This window comes from Rutidosis leptorrhynchoides, chromosome 7 (assembly GCF_046630445.1).
Source record: "Rutidosis leptorrhynchoides isolate AG116_Rl617_1_P2 chromosome 7, CSIRO_AGI_Rlap_v1, whole genome shotgun sequence".
In the NCBI taxonomy this organism is placed as follows: domain Eukaryota; kingdom Viridiplantae; phylum Streptophyta; class Magnoliopsida; order Asterales; family Asteraceae; genus Rutidosis; species Rutidosis leptorrhynchoides.
Genome location: NC_092339.1, coordinates 340,811,180 through 340,827,680, shown reverse-complemented (window position 1 = coordinate 340,827,680; position 16,501 = coordinate 340,811,180). Strand labels below are relative to the sequence as shown.

Here is a 16,501-nt window from a genome sequence, read left to right as displayed (position 1 = left end):
CCCAAGTCATTCTCGTGACTTTCTCCTCTATTCCCCAAATTCAGTTCGTTGTTTATCTTATTAGGGTTACAATTTTGAAATAGAGAAGAGAAAGTTTTGAGAAACTTACCTTGTTCGGTGGTGGCTGGTGGTGGCTCCGCCGTTGCCGCCGCTACCGTTGCTGCCTTGCCTTGTTCGTTGTTGGTTGCAGCAACATCTCCAAACTCAAGGTTTGAATCTGGATCAGTGGTGGCTGGTGGTGGCTCCGCCGTTGCCGCCGCTACCGTTGCACCCTTGAATGATTTAGTCCACCAATCCGGGTACCCTCTTATTTTAAAACATTGTTCTTTTGTATGATTTGATTCACCACATTCAGTACACCCTAATTTTGAATCGATGCTAGGTGGGTGACTTGTTTTGGTTCATCTGGGTTACATGATGTGAATATCCTTTGCCGTCAATTGCTAACTCTGTAGCAATTCCATGGCTGGTTGAAGGTTCACTTGATGATAACCCTAATTTTCGATCTAATTCCTTTAAAAACTGAATACTATATTTCAAGAAATAAGCCATCTGACTAGTTAAGTCATTAATTTGGCTGGTACTGGTCGGTTGGGTTGAAGTTGGTGTTTGGCTGCCGTCGTTAGACATGGTAGCCATTCACAATGGTAAATGATTGAGTAATAACAGTTGCTATGATCCCAGATCAGCAAATCTGCTCTGATACCATGATTTCAAAGATAAAAGATTGATCTTGTATTGAATAATTTGAATTTTGATACAATTGTATTGATCTCTTGATACAAAACTGATTGTGTTCTTATACACAAAGTCTATAACAGCTATATCTATATTAGGGATGGCTCCATAATACTTTTGGAACCCCCTATTACATTTTGGGAAAGAGAGTCTGATTATGCAGACTTTGATCCGTTAAGTTGGCTGTTAGCTTGTGATCTTGTGACCTCTTGTGGCTTGTTCTCAAACGGGAAAGAATGAAATTACATTTCTGATCCCAAAAGTCAAATTACCTTAAACGGTAATTTGACTTGACTTTGTGCCATGTTAGATGTTGCCGTTTATCACTTGTAACTTCTACCAATATAACCACCACTCACAATCGATCAGTCAAATAGAAATAAGTATGGCCAAAGCAAAAGATCACCAGGGAATCACAAGAAGAAAATCAAGAGGAAAAGAATTAAGGGGAGTGGGTAACAAAAGTTTTGGGTAAACTAAAAAAACATATTGTACTTTGTGGGTCATGCTTTTTAGAAACTTTATGTTACTATAAGATAAGATTTTGTAATATTAGAAGCACTTGAATTAGTCCCATAAATTTGTATATTTGTACTTGTTTATAAATAACTTAAGTGGTTATGGTTTACTCTTACAACTAGAGATTATGAGTTCGAATCCACAAAGATGAAAGAGATGAACAAATTATTTCCGTCATAGTCACAAAGATTAGTCGGCTCGCAAAGCGATTAAAATACTCAAATATACATAGTGAGGACGTGTACGCCATTAAACGTGTTTTATGATATTTTTCCTGTATAAAACCACAAATTTCAAATATTTGTGTGCCGATAAAAACAAATAAAGTACAAATCACTCTCGAGGAAAGGATCTACGTAGAAGTGTAGAACCAGATTTTTTTAAGAAAATATGAAAGCATCAATTTATTAACTATTCTTGTAGTGAATCTCTCGGTCCATATTGCAAAAAGACACGAGTAATTGGATGTCTTAATGGTTTTTGTATTGTTCGATTAGATTCGTATTAATGTTGTTAAAGTTCGACTCAATAGCTATTACATATTGGTACTCATTTAGATTGTAGAATATATTCAATCAAACTAGTTTGAGTATCACTTGTAACTCAATTGATGTTTAGATCGTTTCAATTCAAATTTATGTTTTTTCAGAAAAATAAAATAAAATATTTCACAATATTACTTTACCACATATTTCACCAACTGATAATTAGCAAAAACAATTGTATCTTTGGCTCAGTGCTGCTATAGAAGAAAAGGGATATTTACCTCCATCTGTACATATAAACATAAAACAATATAATTTCTAAGATGTAAATATATTACTGGCTAGCAAAGAGGGTTTTCTCCTTAAGTTGTCCAACATATAGAAATGACCATTTTTGCATGAAGACAATCACCTAAATGACAAATTTAGTAACATAAACAATAACCATATGATAAGATTGATACAAAAGCATCACATTATAGTAGAGTGGTTGAAGAGTAGTTGCATTTCTTCTAACTTTATTATGCTTCAAGATTTGTATCAACATAAACCCCAAATGTTCAATACTTATACTCCACTAATCACCCTCTCATTAACCATTTTCATCACTAATCATGAAAGATAAACAAAAACCTAAACCTTGGAAGCCTTACTGTTGCACAGCTGAAAACAAAGTTTTTTGCAACTTTAGCAGATGCAGGACTTCAAAAACAGAGTTTTCGAAAAATGTAGCACCATCACCATCACCATCTTTTAGGCGCATGTCTTTTTCGGACCTTAGTAGGTCATCTTCTTTACGTATTAATGAAGATATAGCGCAGGCTTTCGGGCCTGACTTGTTTGACTTTAAATTGAGCGAGTTGAGAGTCATGACTCACAACTTCTCGAGCAATTTCTTGCTCGGTGAAGGCGGGTTTGGTAAGGTGCATAAGGGTTACTTGGATGAGACCATGAGGTCTGGTTTGAAGGCTCAACCCGTTGCGGTTAAAATTCTTGATATCGAAGGACTACAAGGTCATCGCGAGTGGCTTGTAAGCTTTTCTATATTACCGTCTCAAACAATTCAACGCCTTTATTTTACCTTAAAACAATTAACTTATTCTTACCAACTTCACAAACGTCTAGACTGATTTTAGGGGTGTTCATCAGCTCGGCTCGGTTTATTCGGTTTAGTTTGTTGGGTTTTGAAATTTTTGAGGAAAAACCGAGACCAAATCCAATTTCAAACCGAAACTAAACCAAAAACCAAATAAGGATTCAGTCCGGTTTCGGTTAAAACCGAAAAACACAAGAAATCATAATTTAACCAAAATAATCATAACAAATACATGTTGAATTCCATTTTTGATGTTTAAATCGATTTTTCGTCAATATATAACAATTCAATATATTATTATTTGAATTCGGTTTTAGGTTAAACCGAATTCAAAATGTAAAACGAAAACTGAAGCGAAAACCGAACTCAAAATTGAAAACCGAACCGTAAACCGAATTTTGGTTTATTTTCAGTCTTCATTCAGTTCGATTGTTAGGTTAATCGGTTTGAAATCAGATATAAAACACCCCCACTGATTTGCAATGGTATAATTGCAGGCGGAGGTGATATTCTTGGGTCAACTTAGGCACCGAAATTTGGTCAAACTGATTGGATATTGTTGTGAAGAAGAAGAGCGAGTCCTGGTGTACGAATTCATGGCTCGTGGTAGCTTGGAACATCATTTGTTCAAACGTAAGTTTTTCTCGACTTATAAATTTGATTAAGACGATTTTTATCATAAGCTAAACGTTGTAACAAATATAGGGATCTCTGTTTGTCTGCCATGGGGGATAAGAATAAAGATTGCGATAGGTGCAGCTAAAGGTCTCGCGTTCTTACATGGTGCTGAAAGCCCTGTTATATATCGCGATTTCAAAACATCTAATATCTTACTTGATTCTGTACGTATTTCATACCTCTGATATCGTTGCAGATTGCTAAACGTTTACTTAGTAACTGTTGATCATGAGTTAATCTGAATATTTGCAGGATTTTAACGCTAAGTTATCCGATTTTGGGTTGGCAACGATGGGTCCCGAAGGATCAAACACTCATGTCACGACAAGAGTCATGGGCACATACGGATACGCTGCTCCTGAATATGTAAATACTGGTAATATTTTAACCTGCAATAAAATTCTTATTTTGATATATCTATCGCGTAATATAATGAGTTAAAGCAATTCGTTTAGGTAAATCAATATAACAGCACCGCACGTTTAAAGTACAGAGTAATATATAAAAAATCTACTTTTCTACTATCTAGATACCGTTAAAATTTTGATTTTTCCATTTATTCCAACTCCACATTTGTTTACCTTATATAAGACGAATTTTGTGATATGGTGGTGCATATATCGGTCATATTGGAACAGAATTCGAATGTTTATTACACATTTTGGCAACTCAGCGAGTACTTGGTCAAAACTTGACTAAAACTCGGGATTACTAAGAAATCCGGTCAAAACTCGGCCAGAACTAGGATTTACTCGGAAGATCAATAAAAAATGGTCAAAAGTAAGTCAAAATTGGTCAAAGTCAAACTTAGTCAACATCCGAGTGCTCCCCGAGTTGCTGAGTACCCCCTAAAAGTCCTGGCAGAGTACTCCCGAGTAGCGATTTTTGCAACCTTGCCTATTGTATGTCTTAAACTCTAATTGATTTTGAATTCTTTATAAAATCATAACGATATTATGTGAAAAGATTACAACAAGGCTAATGTAACAACATCTTGATATGTTTATTGTAGGACATTTGACAACAAAGAGCGATATTTATAGCTTTGGAGTGGTACTATTAGAACTATTAACAGGAAGAAGAGCTATGGATAAAAAGAGGCCGAAAAACGAACAAAATCTTGTGGACTGGGCCAAGCCTTACCTAACAAGTAGCCGAAGACTTCGTGTAGTAATTGACCCACGGTTGGCAGGTCAATATTCAGTTAAAGGGGCCAAAGAGATGGCCCTTTTAGCTTTGCATTGCGTAAGCCAGAACCCTAAAGATAGGCCAAAAATGCCTGCAATAATTGAAACACTTGAAGGTCTTAAACATTTAAAAGATATGGCAATTGCTTGTGGACAGTGGGCCCCAGCTTCTAAAAAGACGACCCCGAGGAATGCGGTTTATATGCCGAAAGAAGGAAAAGAAATTCACGGTAGTCGGATATATTGGAAACAGACTGCACCTATTAAGACAGTAAGCGCAAAAGGGTAATGAACGCCCAAAAAAAAAAAAAAAAAAAAAAAACCTGTGAAAGAGAAGAAAATGTATCTCTTACTTCCGTAGATATATGTAAATGATAAACGCATATATGTAAATAAATTTCGATAGATGTAAATATATGCTTGTGTACATGAGTTGTGTATGACAACGAAGGAACTAGTTTAAAAGTTGTTACCTTCGTCAAAAGGTTCGAGAACTGTTGAATTATTTCTTACAGCATTTTCTTTAAGCTAAATAAAAGTACATCAACCCATAAACTTTAAATGGGTCGATCTGGGTTAAACGGGTCTAAAGGAAACAAGTCAAATGGGTTAAAAAACTTAAACGAAAGGAAACAACCCATTAAGTTACATGTTGAGTTATTTCTTCTGACGGGTCTTAGAAGTAGAAAACTTTAACGGAAACAAGTCAAATGGGTCAAATCGGCCGAAAGATGCTCAAAGTGTATGTTTAATGCATAAACCTCTAAACTCATTTTATTGAATAAATTCACTATTCACTATTAGTCAAATAATATAACCTTTTTGGTGACGCACTAAAACTTTTTTTATATAAATCACACTTGTACAAAACGTAGTATGAGTCAACCTGGCCCGTTTTGACCCTCCCACTAATCCATCTCTAGTACAAATTATGAACCATAATTACAAAGAGATAACGAAGGGACGACCTACAGTTAGTTTTTATCACCATATGATTGAAATTCCCTTGTAACAAACGATCGCGTACTCTTACACTGATCCTGCAAACGAATTTAAGATGATTATCAGGAACATTAAAGAAAAGTAAAAAAGTATAATAAAACAGTTATGTATTGTTTTATTCAAAGATGTATAAAACATACCTTTATCTGTTGTTCGTGACAACCCATCAATCGCATACTTAAAACTCATACTATTAGGGGTAAAACCGACTTTTTGCATCCTGCTCTGAAACTCCATCGACTTACCAATATCACCATCTTCACAAACCAACTTAAAAACCTCATTGTAGCATTCATTATCACATATTTCAAACATATTGGCTAAATAAATCAATAACGACTCAGCTTGATCATAATTCTTCTGTTTACAATACCCCGATATCAAATATCTGCAAATTGTAATATCAGGCTGAACACCAAATTCAACCATATCTCTCATGAAAACTTCACCCTCAACGGTTCTATTTAGTTTACACAAACACAATATGATTTCTTTATAAGTAACCACGTTTGGATTTATATTCTTGAAAAACATTTCATCCTTTAACTGAATAGCCTCGTCAATACAATTCGATTTACAAAACGAAACAATCAATTCATTGTAAACTTCCAACTTACGTTCTTCTTTACCATCTTGTAATATACGTTCCCATAGACTTTTGGCTGCAAATGGTTTATCTACTCGGCATAAATCAACAACTAAATTGGTTTGAAGATCTTTAGAAACCGAAATTCCAAATCTTTGAAGCTCTACAATAAGATTCACACCCGAAATTAACATATTTTTCTTTCTATATCCTTCTATAAGTACTAAACAAGTGAACTCGTTAGGACGAACTCCTTCTTTGATCATGTCATGAAGTAACACACGTGCTTCTTTCATCATTTCTTTTTTTATGTAACCACATATAAGAGTATTGTACGAAAACACATCCGGGTTCAACCCGATTTGAATCATACGGTGAAATAGCTTGTGAGCTTCTTTTACATTACCTTCTTTACAAAGCCCGTTTATCAAACACGTATGAGTAATCAAATCCGGTATCACGCGTCTTATATACATAATATTATAAAGATAAAGCGCATCTTTTAATCGGCCTTTTCTAACATAACTATCTATCAATGTATTATACGTGACAATATCGGGATCAAATCCTTCTTCTTCCATTTTCTCTAAAAACTCATTCACCTTATCAACATCTTCGGTCTTACATATCACATGAGTTAATATATTAAAAGTAAAAGTGTTACAACGTACCCCAATTTTCTTCATTTCTTCATAAATCCACCAACATTCATCAATCCGATTTATCTTCAACAATCCATCTAACAAAAAGTTAACCGAAATGACTTTCGGAACAAAACCAACCTTCACCATCTTCCTAAATGTAACAAAACCGTCACGAACCAAACCCGCTTTCAAGTACGCCTTTAAAAGCATATCGAAAATAACCGGATCCCAACTACAATCTCTAGTACACATAACCAAAGTCTCAAAGATACTAACTTTTTCATGTTTAAGCTCAATTAACTCAGATAAAAGATTCATTGTTTGAGAAAAGTTACGAGACCAAGCTAATATATGTAACATAATACAATATTCATGTACAGTTGGAATAAAGACTAAATCTTTTTTAACCCAATTGAAGAAAGTAAGTGCTGAAAATGAATCAGATTGACATCTAAGAAGAACCCTTGAGATTTCTTGGGTACCCAAATGGGGGATCATGTCATTATCAAGAATTGTGCTTTTTCTTTGTTTTAAATTTGTGCATATTATATCGACTATTTTGTTAGGGTTTTGGGTGTTTGGGAGTAAATTGTAAAGTGGGTTTGGGAATGAATTTGTAATTGATTCAGGTAATGTTTGTAGAGATGAAGGATTAGGGTTTGGCAAGCTGTAATTAATTTGGGAAGCAGATTTAAGAAGGGTATGATTTAATGGAGTTCGGTTCATTACTTTTGATCAGGGTTTTATGATATATTCAAATATTCAATACTCAATTACTCAATTTGATTATATAACGATGATAAATAACGTATATATACATACCAAATTTCGAGTTGAAAGAATTGTTTGGATGCACCTGCTTAACAAAAAGATTCAAACTTTGGTACTTTGTGAGTTTGGTGATGGAAGACGGTGCATTTTCGAAAATAATACTACCTCCTCCGTATTAATATTAGAGTATTCCAAAATACATTTCGGAATATCCTAAATTAAATTAATAGTTTACTTCCATAAATAAAAAAGAATAAGAAGATTAAGTTCTATTTTATCCTTAATATATGTGGATAGAATTAAAGGAGAAAGAAAAGGTAAGAGTAAAACTGAAAAGTAAATAAAAAGTACAGTACTTTTATGACATTTCCTTAAACTATGTGTTTTTTGTCTGTACACTATTAATATGGGACGGAAGGAGTAACTATAACTACGGAGTATTAAAAAAGGAGATGACCACCATGTACACCTAATTACCTATTTTATCTTTAATTATATCTACAATAATAATATAAGTTCAACCCTTTAAAACATAACTGTAATTTTATGAAACAAATGTGTACATAGATCAAAAACTGGTGTGTAAGAATCATCTCCCATCAAAAAACGAAAAATATAAAATACTGAATAAAAGTACGTAAAAAATTAAAACAAGAAATACAAACACAAACTAACTTAAAAACATTCGGCAAACAAATGAAAAACTTCACCAAAGACTAAACGAGCACCTAAATAATAAACAAACCGATCATGAACAATTTTTTTTATGAAAGGTAAAGTGTTTGAAATCATTGACAGTGACAATCATGAACAATTACAAACAAAACTTAAAAAACAACACACGAAAGGAAAACTAAAGTCGAGCACAATCAACATAGACACAAAGACGACCTAATGAAAAAGTTAAACCACACCAACCTTTTCGGACGCGAAAGAAACTTTCCGGCCTTTGGAACCTGACTTTAGCACCTTCCCTTCGAATTTTTCAAAATTAACCGCCTTTTCGACCAGTTTTCAAACAAGTAGGAGATCACACTATAAGAAAAATTTCCAACACGAATAGCCGACGAAGGAGGCAAAATACCATTCATCTCCAAACCTTGGAAGTACCCTTGAGCTTTATTGCCAAAATCTAAATCTTCTTCATAGTCCCCGCCTATAATAAACACCTTCATCACCAACCACCTTCATCTTACTCTTCTTAACTTTTTTTTAAAGCCTTATAGCCTCTAATTCAGCAGCAACAACCTTCAAAACAACCTCAACCTCTTATTCTATGTCACCCAGTGTTGTAAACAACATCTGTTGCGTCCGTTGGACGCCCGTTGCGGCGTTTTGGAGACTAGCTGTCTCGACCATGTCCCGTATTATAATAAGTCGGTCAATGGTTAGAAGTCGGGTCAAATATGGTCGGGTCAACACCTGTCAAAAGTAAAAAATTCAGTTAAAATCGGTCAAAGTCGGTCAAAATTAACGTTGACTTTTTAAATAAATTTCAAAAAGAAACATTTTAAATATAAATATCTCAAATTAAAGGCAAATATCTATATTTACTTTGAGATATTTATGTTTGTAATGTTTATGTTTGAAATATATATATATATATATATATATATAAGAAGTCAACGTTGGTTAACATCCGTCTCGACCCCGTCTCGACATTGTTTTTTCCGTTGCGACGTTTTAAGGTCCTACCGTCTCGACCATGTCTCACGTCTTTTTCAACCATGATGTCACCCTTTGAACTTGTTCCATTGGCAAATCCTCAACAAAACTGAAGCGACCCGTCCTAATCCATAAGGACGAATACAATAACATATGGTTACATTCCGAGGTATTTGACCTCTATATGATACATTTTACAAACATTGCATTCGTTTTTAAATGACAAACTTTCATTACATCGAAAGTTGACAGGCATGCATACCATTTCATAATATCCAAACTATAAATGACCTAATCTGTCATTTATTTAATAATAATCTTTATTGAACTCAACGACTTGAATGCAACATCTTTTGAAATATGCCATGAATGACTCCAAGTAATATCTTTAAAATGAGCAAATGCACATCGGAAGATTTCTTTAATACCTGAGAATAAACATGCTTAAAAGTGTCAACCAAAAGGTTGGTGAGTTCATTAGTTTATCATAATCATTCATTTCCATCATTTTAATAGACCACAAGATTTCATATATTTAATTGTACACGTAACCCGAGTACAAAATAGTACGCATAACCTGCGAATTAAAAATCATTCACATGGTGAACACCTAGTAACCGACATTAACAAAATACATCTAGAATATCCCCATCATTCCGGGACTCTCATAGGACATGATAAAATCGAAGTACTAATGCATCCGTAACCCGGATGGGGTTTGTTAGGCCCGATAGATCTATCTTTAGGATTCGCGTCAATTAGGGTTTCTGTTCCCTAATTCTTAGATTACCAGACTAAAAAGGGTGATATTCGATTCGATAATCCAACCATAGAATGTAGTTTCGATTACTTGTGTCTATTTCGTAAAACATTTATAAAAGCAGCGCATGTATTCTCAGTCCCAAAAATATATATTGCAAAAGCATTTAAAAGGGGAGTAATGAAACTCAGGATACAATATTTTGTAGTAAAAATATTCATACGACGGAACTGAACAATGCAGGTTTGGCCTTGGATTCACGAACCTATATCATTTGTATATATATTAACACACATAATTGTTATCGAATAAATTTATATATCATTATTAGTGATGTAATTGTTATATCTAATAATTTTTAAGTTTTATTAATTATTTATATATATTTTCATTTTATATAATATAGAATTATTAATATAGTTAAGTTATGTAATTTAAATATATTTTTATATCTATAATCTTTATTTTAATACTTATAATCTTAACAACGTTATTTAAATTTTTTATTTTGGTAATTAATATTAATTCAATAATAATGATATAGATAATACTTGATAATAATAATAATAATAATAATAATAATAATAATAATAATAATAATAATAATAATAATAATAGTTTTAATGATGACAAAATAATAATTTTTGTAAAAATGATAATAATGATAATAGTTTTTAATAATAACAATACTATTAATGATAATCATACTAATAATAATAATGATAATATTAATAATATTTTTGTTGATAATAATAATAATAACACTAATAATTATAAAATGATACTAATAATAATATTTATGAAAATAATAATAAATTGTATTATTTTCATGATAATAAATAAAAATGATATAGATAATACTTGATAATAATAATAATAATAATAATAGTTTTAATGATGACAAAATAATAATTTTTGTAAAAATGATAATAATGATAATAGTTTTTAATAATAACAATACTATTAATGATAATCATACTAATAATAATAATGATAATATTAATAATATTTTTGTTGATAATAATAATAATAACACTAATAATTATAAAATGATACTAATAATAATATTTATGAAAATAATAATAAATTGTATTATTTTCTTGATAATAAATAAAAATGATATAGATAATACTTGATAATAATAATAATAATAGTTTTAATGTTGACAAAATAATAATTTTTGTAAAAATGATAATAATGATAATAGTTTTTAATAATAACAATACTATTAATGATAATCATACTAATAATAATAATGATAATATTAATAATATTTTTGTTGATAATAATAATAATAACACTAATAATTATAAAATGATACTAATAATAATATTTATGAAAATAATAATAAATTGTATTATTTTCATGATAATAATAATAATAATAATAATCATAATCATAATAATAATAATACTTATATTAATATTAGTAATAATAATAATATTAATACTTAAAATGATCAAATTAATAATAATAATAATAATAATAATAATATTAATAATACTTATAAAAATTCTAATGATAATAATGTTTCTAATACTTATAAATCTAAACATGACAATAATAATAATAATTATAATACTATCACTAACATTAATAATAATGATAACAATAATAATAACAATAATTAAAATGATAATAATAATAATTATAATTTTAATAATAATAACATTAATAATAATTGTAAGACCCGAATAATTATTGTACAGTGGTGTAAATAGGGTACTTGAAGTGTGGGAAATATTGTGTAGTTAAACAGAGGTCAGAGCCTGTCCAGACCAGGGTGCGCTTACCGCACACTTAAGGGTGCGCGTGGCGCACTGCTACTGTAGTCGGATTCTGTTTCTTTTAATTAGATGTTTTGGAAGGGCTTTTTGGTAAATTCACTTAGGGTCGAGTTTAGGGCCACAAGATCAGTGGATGGAGTGTCATAACTCTACTTTCAACCACCTTCATCTTTCTACTTCAAGTTTAGAGACAGAAACCCATTTGAGAGAGAGAGAAAGATCAAATCAAGGAGGAAGAAGTTGATTTCGGGCCAAACCGCGTGTGTTAAAGTTGTTCATCTAATCACTAGCTACGTTGTGATTGTGGTGGTAAGTTCTAACTTTGATTTCCTTATTTTAATTTGTTTATGGGTTAGGGTTTGGGTTAGTGATGAACATAAAACCCATATTTGGTGATTTTGGGTGTTCTTAGGTAAGATTGGGTCATGAGGACCCAAGGATGACTAACCTATGGTTTTGGAAATGTTAAATGGACTTATGAGTCATAATTGGTTAGTTAATTACTAGCACACCTAGTTATTAAGCAAATGGGTGTTAATGGGGTTAGTGGATGACCCGAAATGGGTTTGTGACTTTAAAATGGTCAAATGAGTAATAATTGTTGACCTAGTTGGGATGGGTATGAAATACCCTAATTGTATATTAGTTAGTGTTGTTGAACCTTAGTCACTAGCTTTTAGTAATATGTGATGGCCTTGACCTTAAATGGACGGTTTTGGTGAAAATGGGGCATTTAATGCATTTAAGTCATTAAATGCACATGAGTGAATGGTTGGTGTTTAGTCAAACTAGTTTGTGTGTTGATTGGGTACTTATTATATTAGGTACTTTGCCTTGAAGCTTGCGGAAGTATAAAACATTTACCGAAGGCGTTAAGGTGAGTGGAATAATTATGCATAAATGTATATAGTGTATTTATTTGTGTGCTATGGTATGAACCACGGAGCCGGTAGTACCATAGTATGTGTGAGTCTATTATGATGTGAACCACGGAGCCGGTAGCATCACGGTATGTGTGTTGTAGTGTGAACCACGGAGCTGGTACCACTATAGCACGAGTCATTAAAGTGTGAACCACGAAGCAGGTAGCGCTATAAAATGAGGTGTGAACCACGGAGCCGGTAACACCAAAGTGTGAACCACGGAGCCGGTAGCACTATAAAATAGTATGACTCAAATGCGTAGTGACGTGAACCACGGAGCCGGTAGCGTCATAGCATTGCGTATGGTGTGAACCACGGGGCCGGTAGCACCATGTCGCGAGAATGGTTAACCATATATTTTGTGTATGTGTTGTTATATAGCATAATATATTATTTCGGTGAATATGCTATTGATTATGCTAGTTGCGGTATTTGGAGGTTATTAGCTTATACTCGGAGTTGGTATGCTAATTGTTATTACTAACGATTATACGGTGTGTGTAAGTGTATGCAAGTAGGTATATTATATATGTATGTGTATAATTATTGCATTCACTAAGCGTTTTTCTTACCCTCTCGTTGTTTACCTTTTTTTTATAGGCTCCGGCGTGGACAAGGGTAAGGGCGTTCGTTTGGATTAGTGATACCGCTTCATTATGTTAGGAGAAGCTTTTGGACGTATAGCTTTTTGAAGTTTGACCGAGATTTGGGTAATTTAACCCCCAAACATCATGCTCTAGTGTCGTTTAGAATTTAAACTAATTCAGTTGAAACTTGTATTTTGTATAAAACTCGTAATTCGGGTCGTTGTGGGCCCCATTTCGTAAAACGTGTTTTATTATTGAATCGCGTGAGTTTTTCATATTATAACGTGTTGTGAAAAGCGTTTCGTCTAAAAGTGTCGGAAAGTTGGAGGTCTTTAAACGAAAAATGACAAATCCGGACAGAAGCTGAAGTGGTTTGTGCGCGCTGCGTACAAGGGGTGTTGCGCGCCGCGCACCCCTCTGTATAAAAAAAAAATTTTATTTCGCGTGTTCGATTGTATAATGGTTTGGGTTGTTACAAGTGGTATCAGAGCATGGTCTAAGGGATTTAGGCGACTTGAGATGGGTGCCTAGACTTAGACTTGAATTGTGTATGCGCTTTATGTGGGACTCGTACGAGACGGGTCGGACCGGGATTGATTAGTGTCTAGGTTTATGTGAGCTAACCTTGCGCTAATTGTTTTGTGTTGTGTTTGCAATCATCAAGCGAGATAGACGTTGTACTAGCAAGTTAATGCGACGTGCTCGCGTAATAATGATTAGCTACCATTGTTACGGGTTCAAGTCGTGTCAAACAAGCAATGTACGACGATTGTTGAGCAAGATGGGGCGGTGAGGTGTATATGTATATATATTTGTGTCTTGTCCTCTCGTTTCATTGTTTAATCTATTTCCGTTTTATAGTATGAAGACGAGAAACGGACCCGAGAACAATGATGGAGGTACAAGTGAGGATGTTGAGTTCACGGCCAAAGTTGAGGCCATCTTTAAACGTCAAAAAGCGGAGTTTCTAGAAGATGTTAAGAAGATGTTTCTAGATACGATTGACGAGCAACTAGTCAATTTAGTAAAGGAACAAATTAAGGTTGTCCTTCAAGAGGATAATGTTGGAAGGAGAGACTTTTTCTACAAGAATTTCAAGGATTCTCAACATCCCACCTTTGAAGGTGAACGAGACCCTCTTAAGAGTGCCCGTTGGATCTCCGATATGGAGGGGGCATTCCGTACTTGTGAAAGCCCTCTCGATAAGAACACAAGGTACGGGTGTAGTATGTTGCGGGGCGATGCTAAATTGTGGTGGGACGCGAAAATCCAACTATATGGTGAAGAACAATGTATGGATTTCACTTGGGAAGAGTTCAAGGCGGAGTTTTTCGACGAGTACCGAACTTCGGCCGATCTTACTAGACTTAAGGACGAGTTGCATGCCTTGAGGCAAGGGTCGATGGATTTGAACACTCTCAAATCCGTTTTCTTGTCAAAGACCCAATTTTGCCCGAAGTATGTCGGGAATGATAAAATGTTGAAAGAAAATTTTTACCGAGCCTTGAACGATAGCTATCAAGAGAAGATTAGTGTAAGCGTGGTAAAAAGTTTTGATGAGTTGTTCAATATGGCCAAAGGTTTTGAGGCGCTTGTGTTGAGAAAGAGTAGCTTTACGTTTGGCAAAAGGAAGTTTGAAGCTACTAGTCATTCGAACAAGAAAAGTAAGGGTGCGAGTGAGAGTGTTGGTAGTGTGAATAAGGGTACGTCCGGGGGTTTTAGACCCAAATGTTATAATTGTGGGCGACAAGGACACATGACTCGTGATTGCACCAAGCCATCTTCTACAACCAAACTCACTTGTTATAATTGTGGTAAAGAAGGGCACTGAAGGCCGGAGTGTCCCGATTTGAACACCGATCATGTTAAGAAGTTGGAGAAGGAGGCGGGTACTGCTCGGGGACGTAATTATTTGATGACCCATGATGAGGCCAAGCAAGCCAACGAAGTTGTCTCAGGTACTTTCATGGTTAACTCTAATCCTGCAAGGATACTATTTGATAGTGGTGCTAATTTATCGTTTGTGTCTCCGCGATTTGTGTCTACGCTTGATAAACCACTAGCTAAGTTAAGTCATCTGGTAGAAGTTGAAATAGCGGACGGTAAGACGGTGCTAGGGGTTGATGTTTGTAATGATTGTGATATTGTGTTTGGTTCTGAAGCGTTTAAAATTGATCTTATCCCGATGACCTTGGGTGAATTCGATATTGTCATTGGTATGGATTGGCTCGATCGCTATAGAGCCGATATTGCATGCCATGAAAAATCTATTCGTGTGAAGACCCCAAGTGGGGGAGAGTTAATAATTCATGGCGAGAGGCGGAGAAGACTTGTGCCATTATGTACTATTGCACGGACACGTCATTTTCTTAGTAGTGGTGGTATGGCTTTTCTTGCTCATGTAGTTGATACTCGTGAGGAGCCACCATCCATTCATGAAAATTCGGTGGTTAGTGAATTCGAAGACATTTTTCCGGACGAATTACCGGGTGTTCCGGCGGAAAGACAAGTTGAATTTCGCATCGAGTTGGTTCCGGGGGCTACCCCCATTGCTAAAACTCCTTATCGTTTAGCACCAACAGAATTGCAAGAGTTGTTAAATCAAATCCAAGAGTTGCTTGAGAAGGGTTTTATTCGACCGAGTGCCTCGCCGTGGGGTGCTCCGGTTTTATTCGTGAAGAAGAAGGATGGTAGTATGCGGATGTGTATTGATTATCGGGAGTTGAATAAAGTGACGATCAAGAATCGTTATCCATTGCCTCGGATTGACGACTTGTTTGACCAACTCCAAGGCGCGACTTATTTTTCTAAAATTGACTTACGATCCGGCTATCACAAAATGCGGGTCCGCGAGGAAGATATTGAGAAAACGGCCTTTCGAACGCGTTATGGGCACTTTGAATTTGTAGTTATGCCTTTTGGTCTTACGAATGCACCGGCGTCATTCATGGATCTTATGAATCGAGTGTGCCAACCTATGTTGGACAAGTCGGTAATCGTGTTCATTGATGACATACTTGTCTAATCGAAGAGTATGAAGGAACATGAACATCATTTGTGGGGTGTGTTAAAG

General features: G+C 34.3%; 2 protein-coding genes across 2 annotated transcripts; one reads left to right on the top strand and one right to left on the bottom strand.

The window, feature by feature from the left end:
* Window positions 1–2,356: 2,356 nt before the first annotated feature.
* LOC139858796 (probable serine/threonine-protein kinase PBL15) lies at window positions 2,357–4,994 on the top strand. The gene is made up of 5 exons (XM_071847636.1): window positions 2,357–2,773; window positions 3,336–3,471; window positions 3,544–3,680; window positions 3,769–3,892; window positions 4,529–4,994. The coding sequence occupies exons 1-5, from the start codon at window positions 2,357–2,359 to the stop codon at window positions 4,990–4,992; spliced, it is 1,278 nt and encodes a 425-aa protein (XP_071703737.1). The 3' UTR covers window positions 4,993–4,994.
* A 278-nt stretch (window positions 4,995–5,272) lies between these two features.
* On the bottom strand, window positions 5,273–7,661 carry LOC139858083 (pentatricopeptide repeat-containing protein At5g40400). The gene is made up of 2 exons (XM_071846935.1): window positions 5,846–7,661; window positions 5,273–5,743 (listed from the first exon to the last, which is right to left on the bottom strand). Exons 1-2 carry the CDS (start codon window positions 7,659–7,661, stop codon window positions 5,733–5,735), a joined length of 1,827 nt encoding a protein of 608 aa, XP_071703036.1. The 3' UTR covers window positions 5,273–5,732.
* Between the last annotated feature and the right edge of the window lie 8,840 nt (window positions 7,662–16,501).

What these genes read in the sequence shown, in the direction of transcription:
- LOC139858796 (XM_071847636.1), top strand. Translation starts at nt 2,357, where the DNA reads ATGAAAGATAAACAAAAACCTAAACCTTGGAAGCCTTACTGTTGCACA. An exon ending in AAGGTCATCGCGAGTGGCTT is followed by an intron (nt 2,774 to 3,335) that starts GTAAGCTTTTCT and finishes GTATAATTGCAG; the next exon opens with GCGGAGGTGATATTCTTGGG. An exon ending in CTAATATCTTACTTGATTCT is followed by an intron (nt 3,681 to 3,768) that starts GTACGTATTTCA and finishes GAATATTTGCAG; the next exon opens with GATTTTAACGCTAAGTTATC.
- LOC139858083 (XM_071846935.1), bottom strand. Translation starts at nt 7,661, where the DNA reads ATGAACCGAACTCCATTAAATCATACCCTTCTTAAATCTGCTTCCCAA.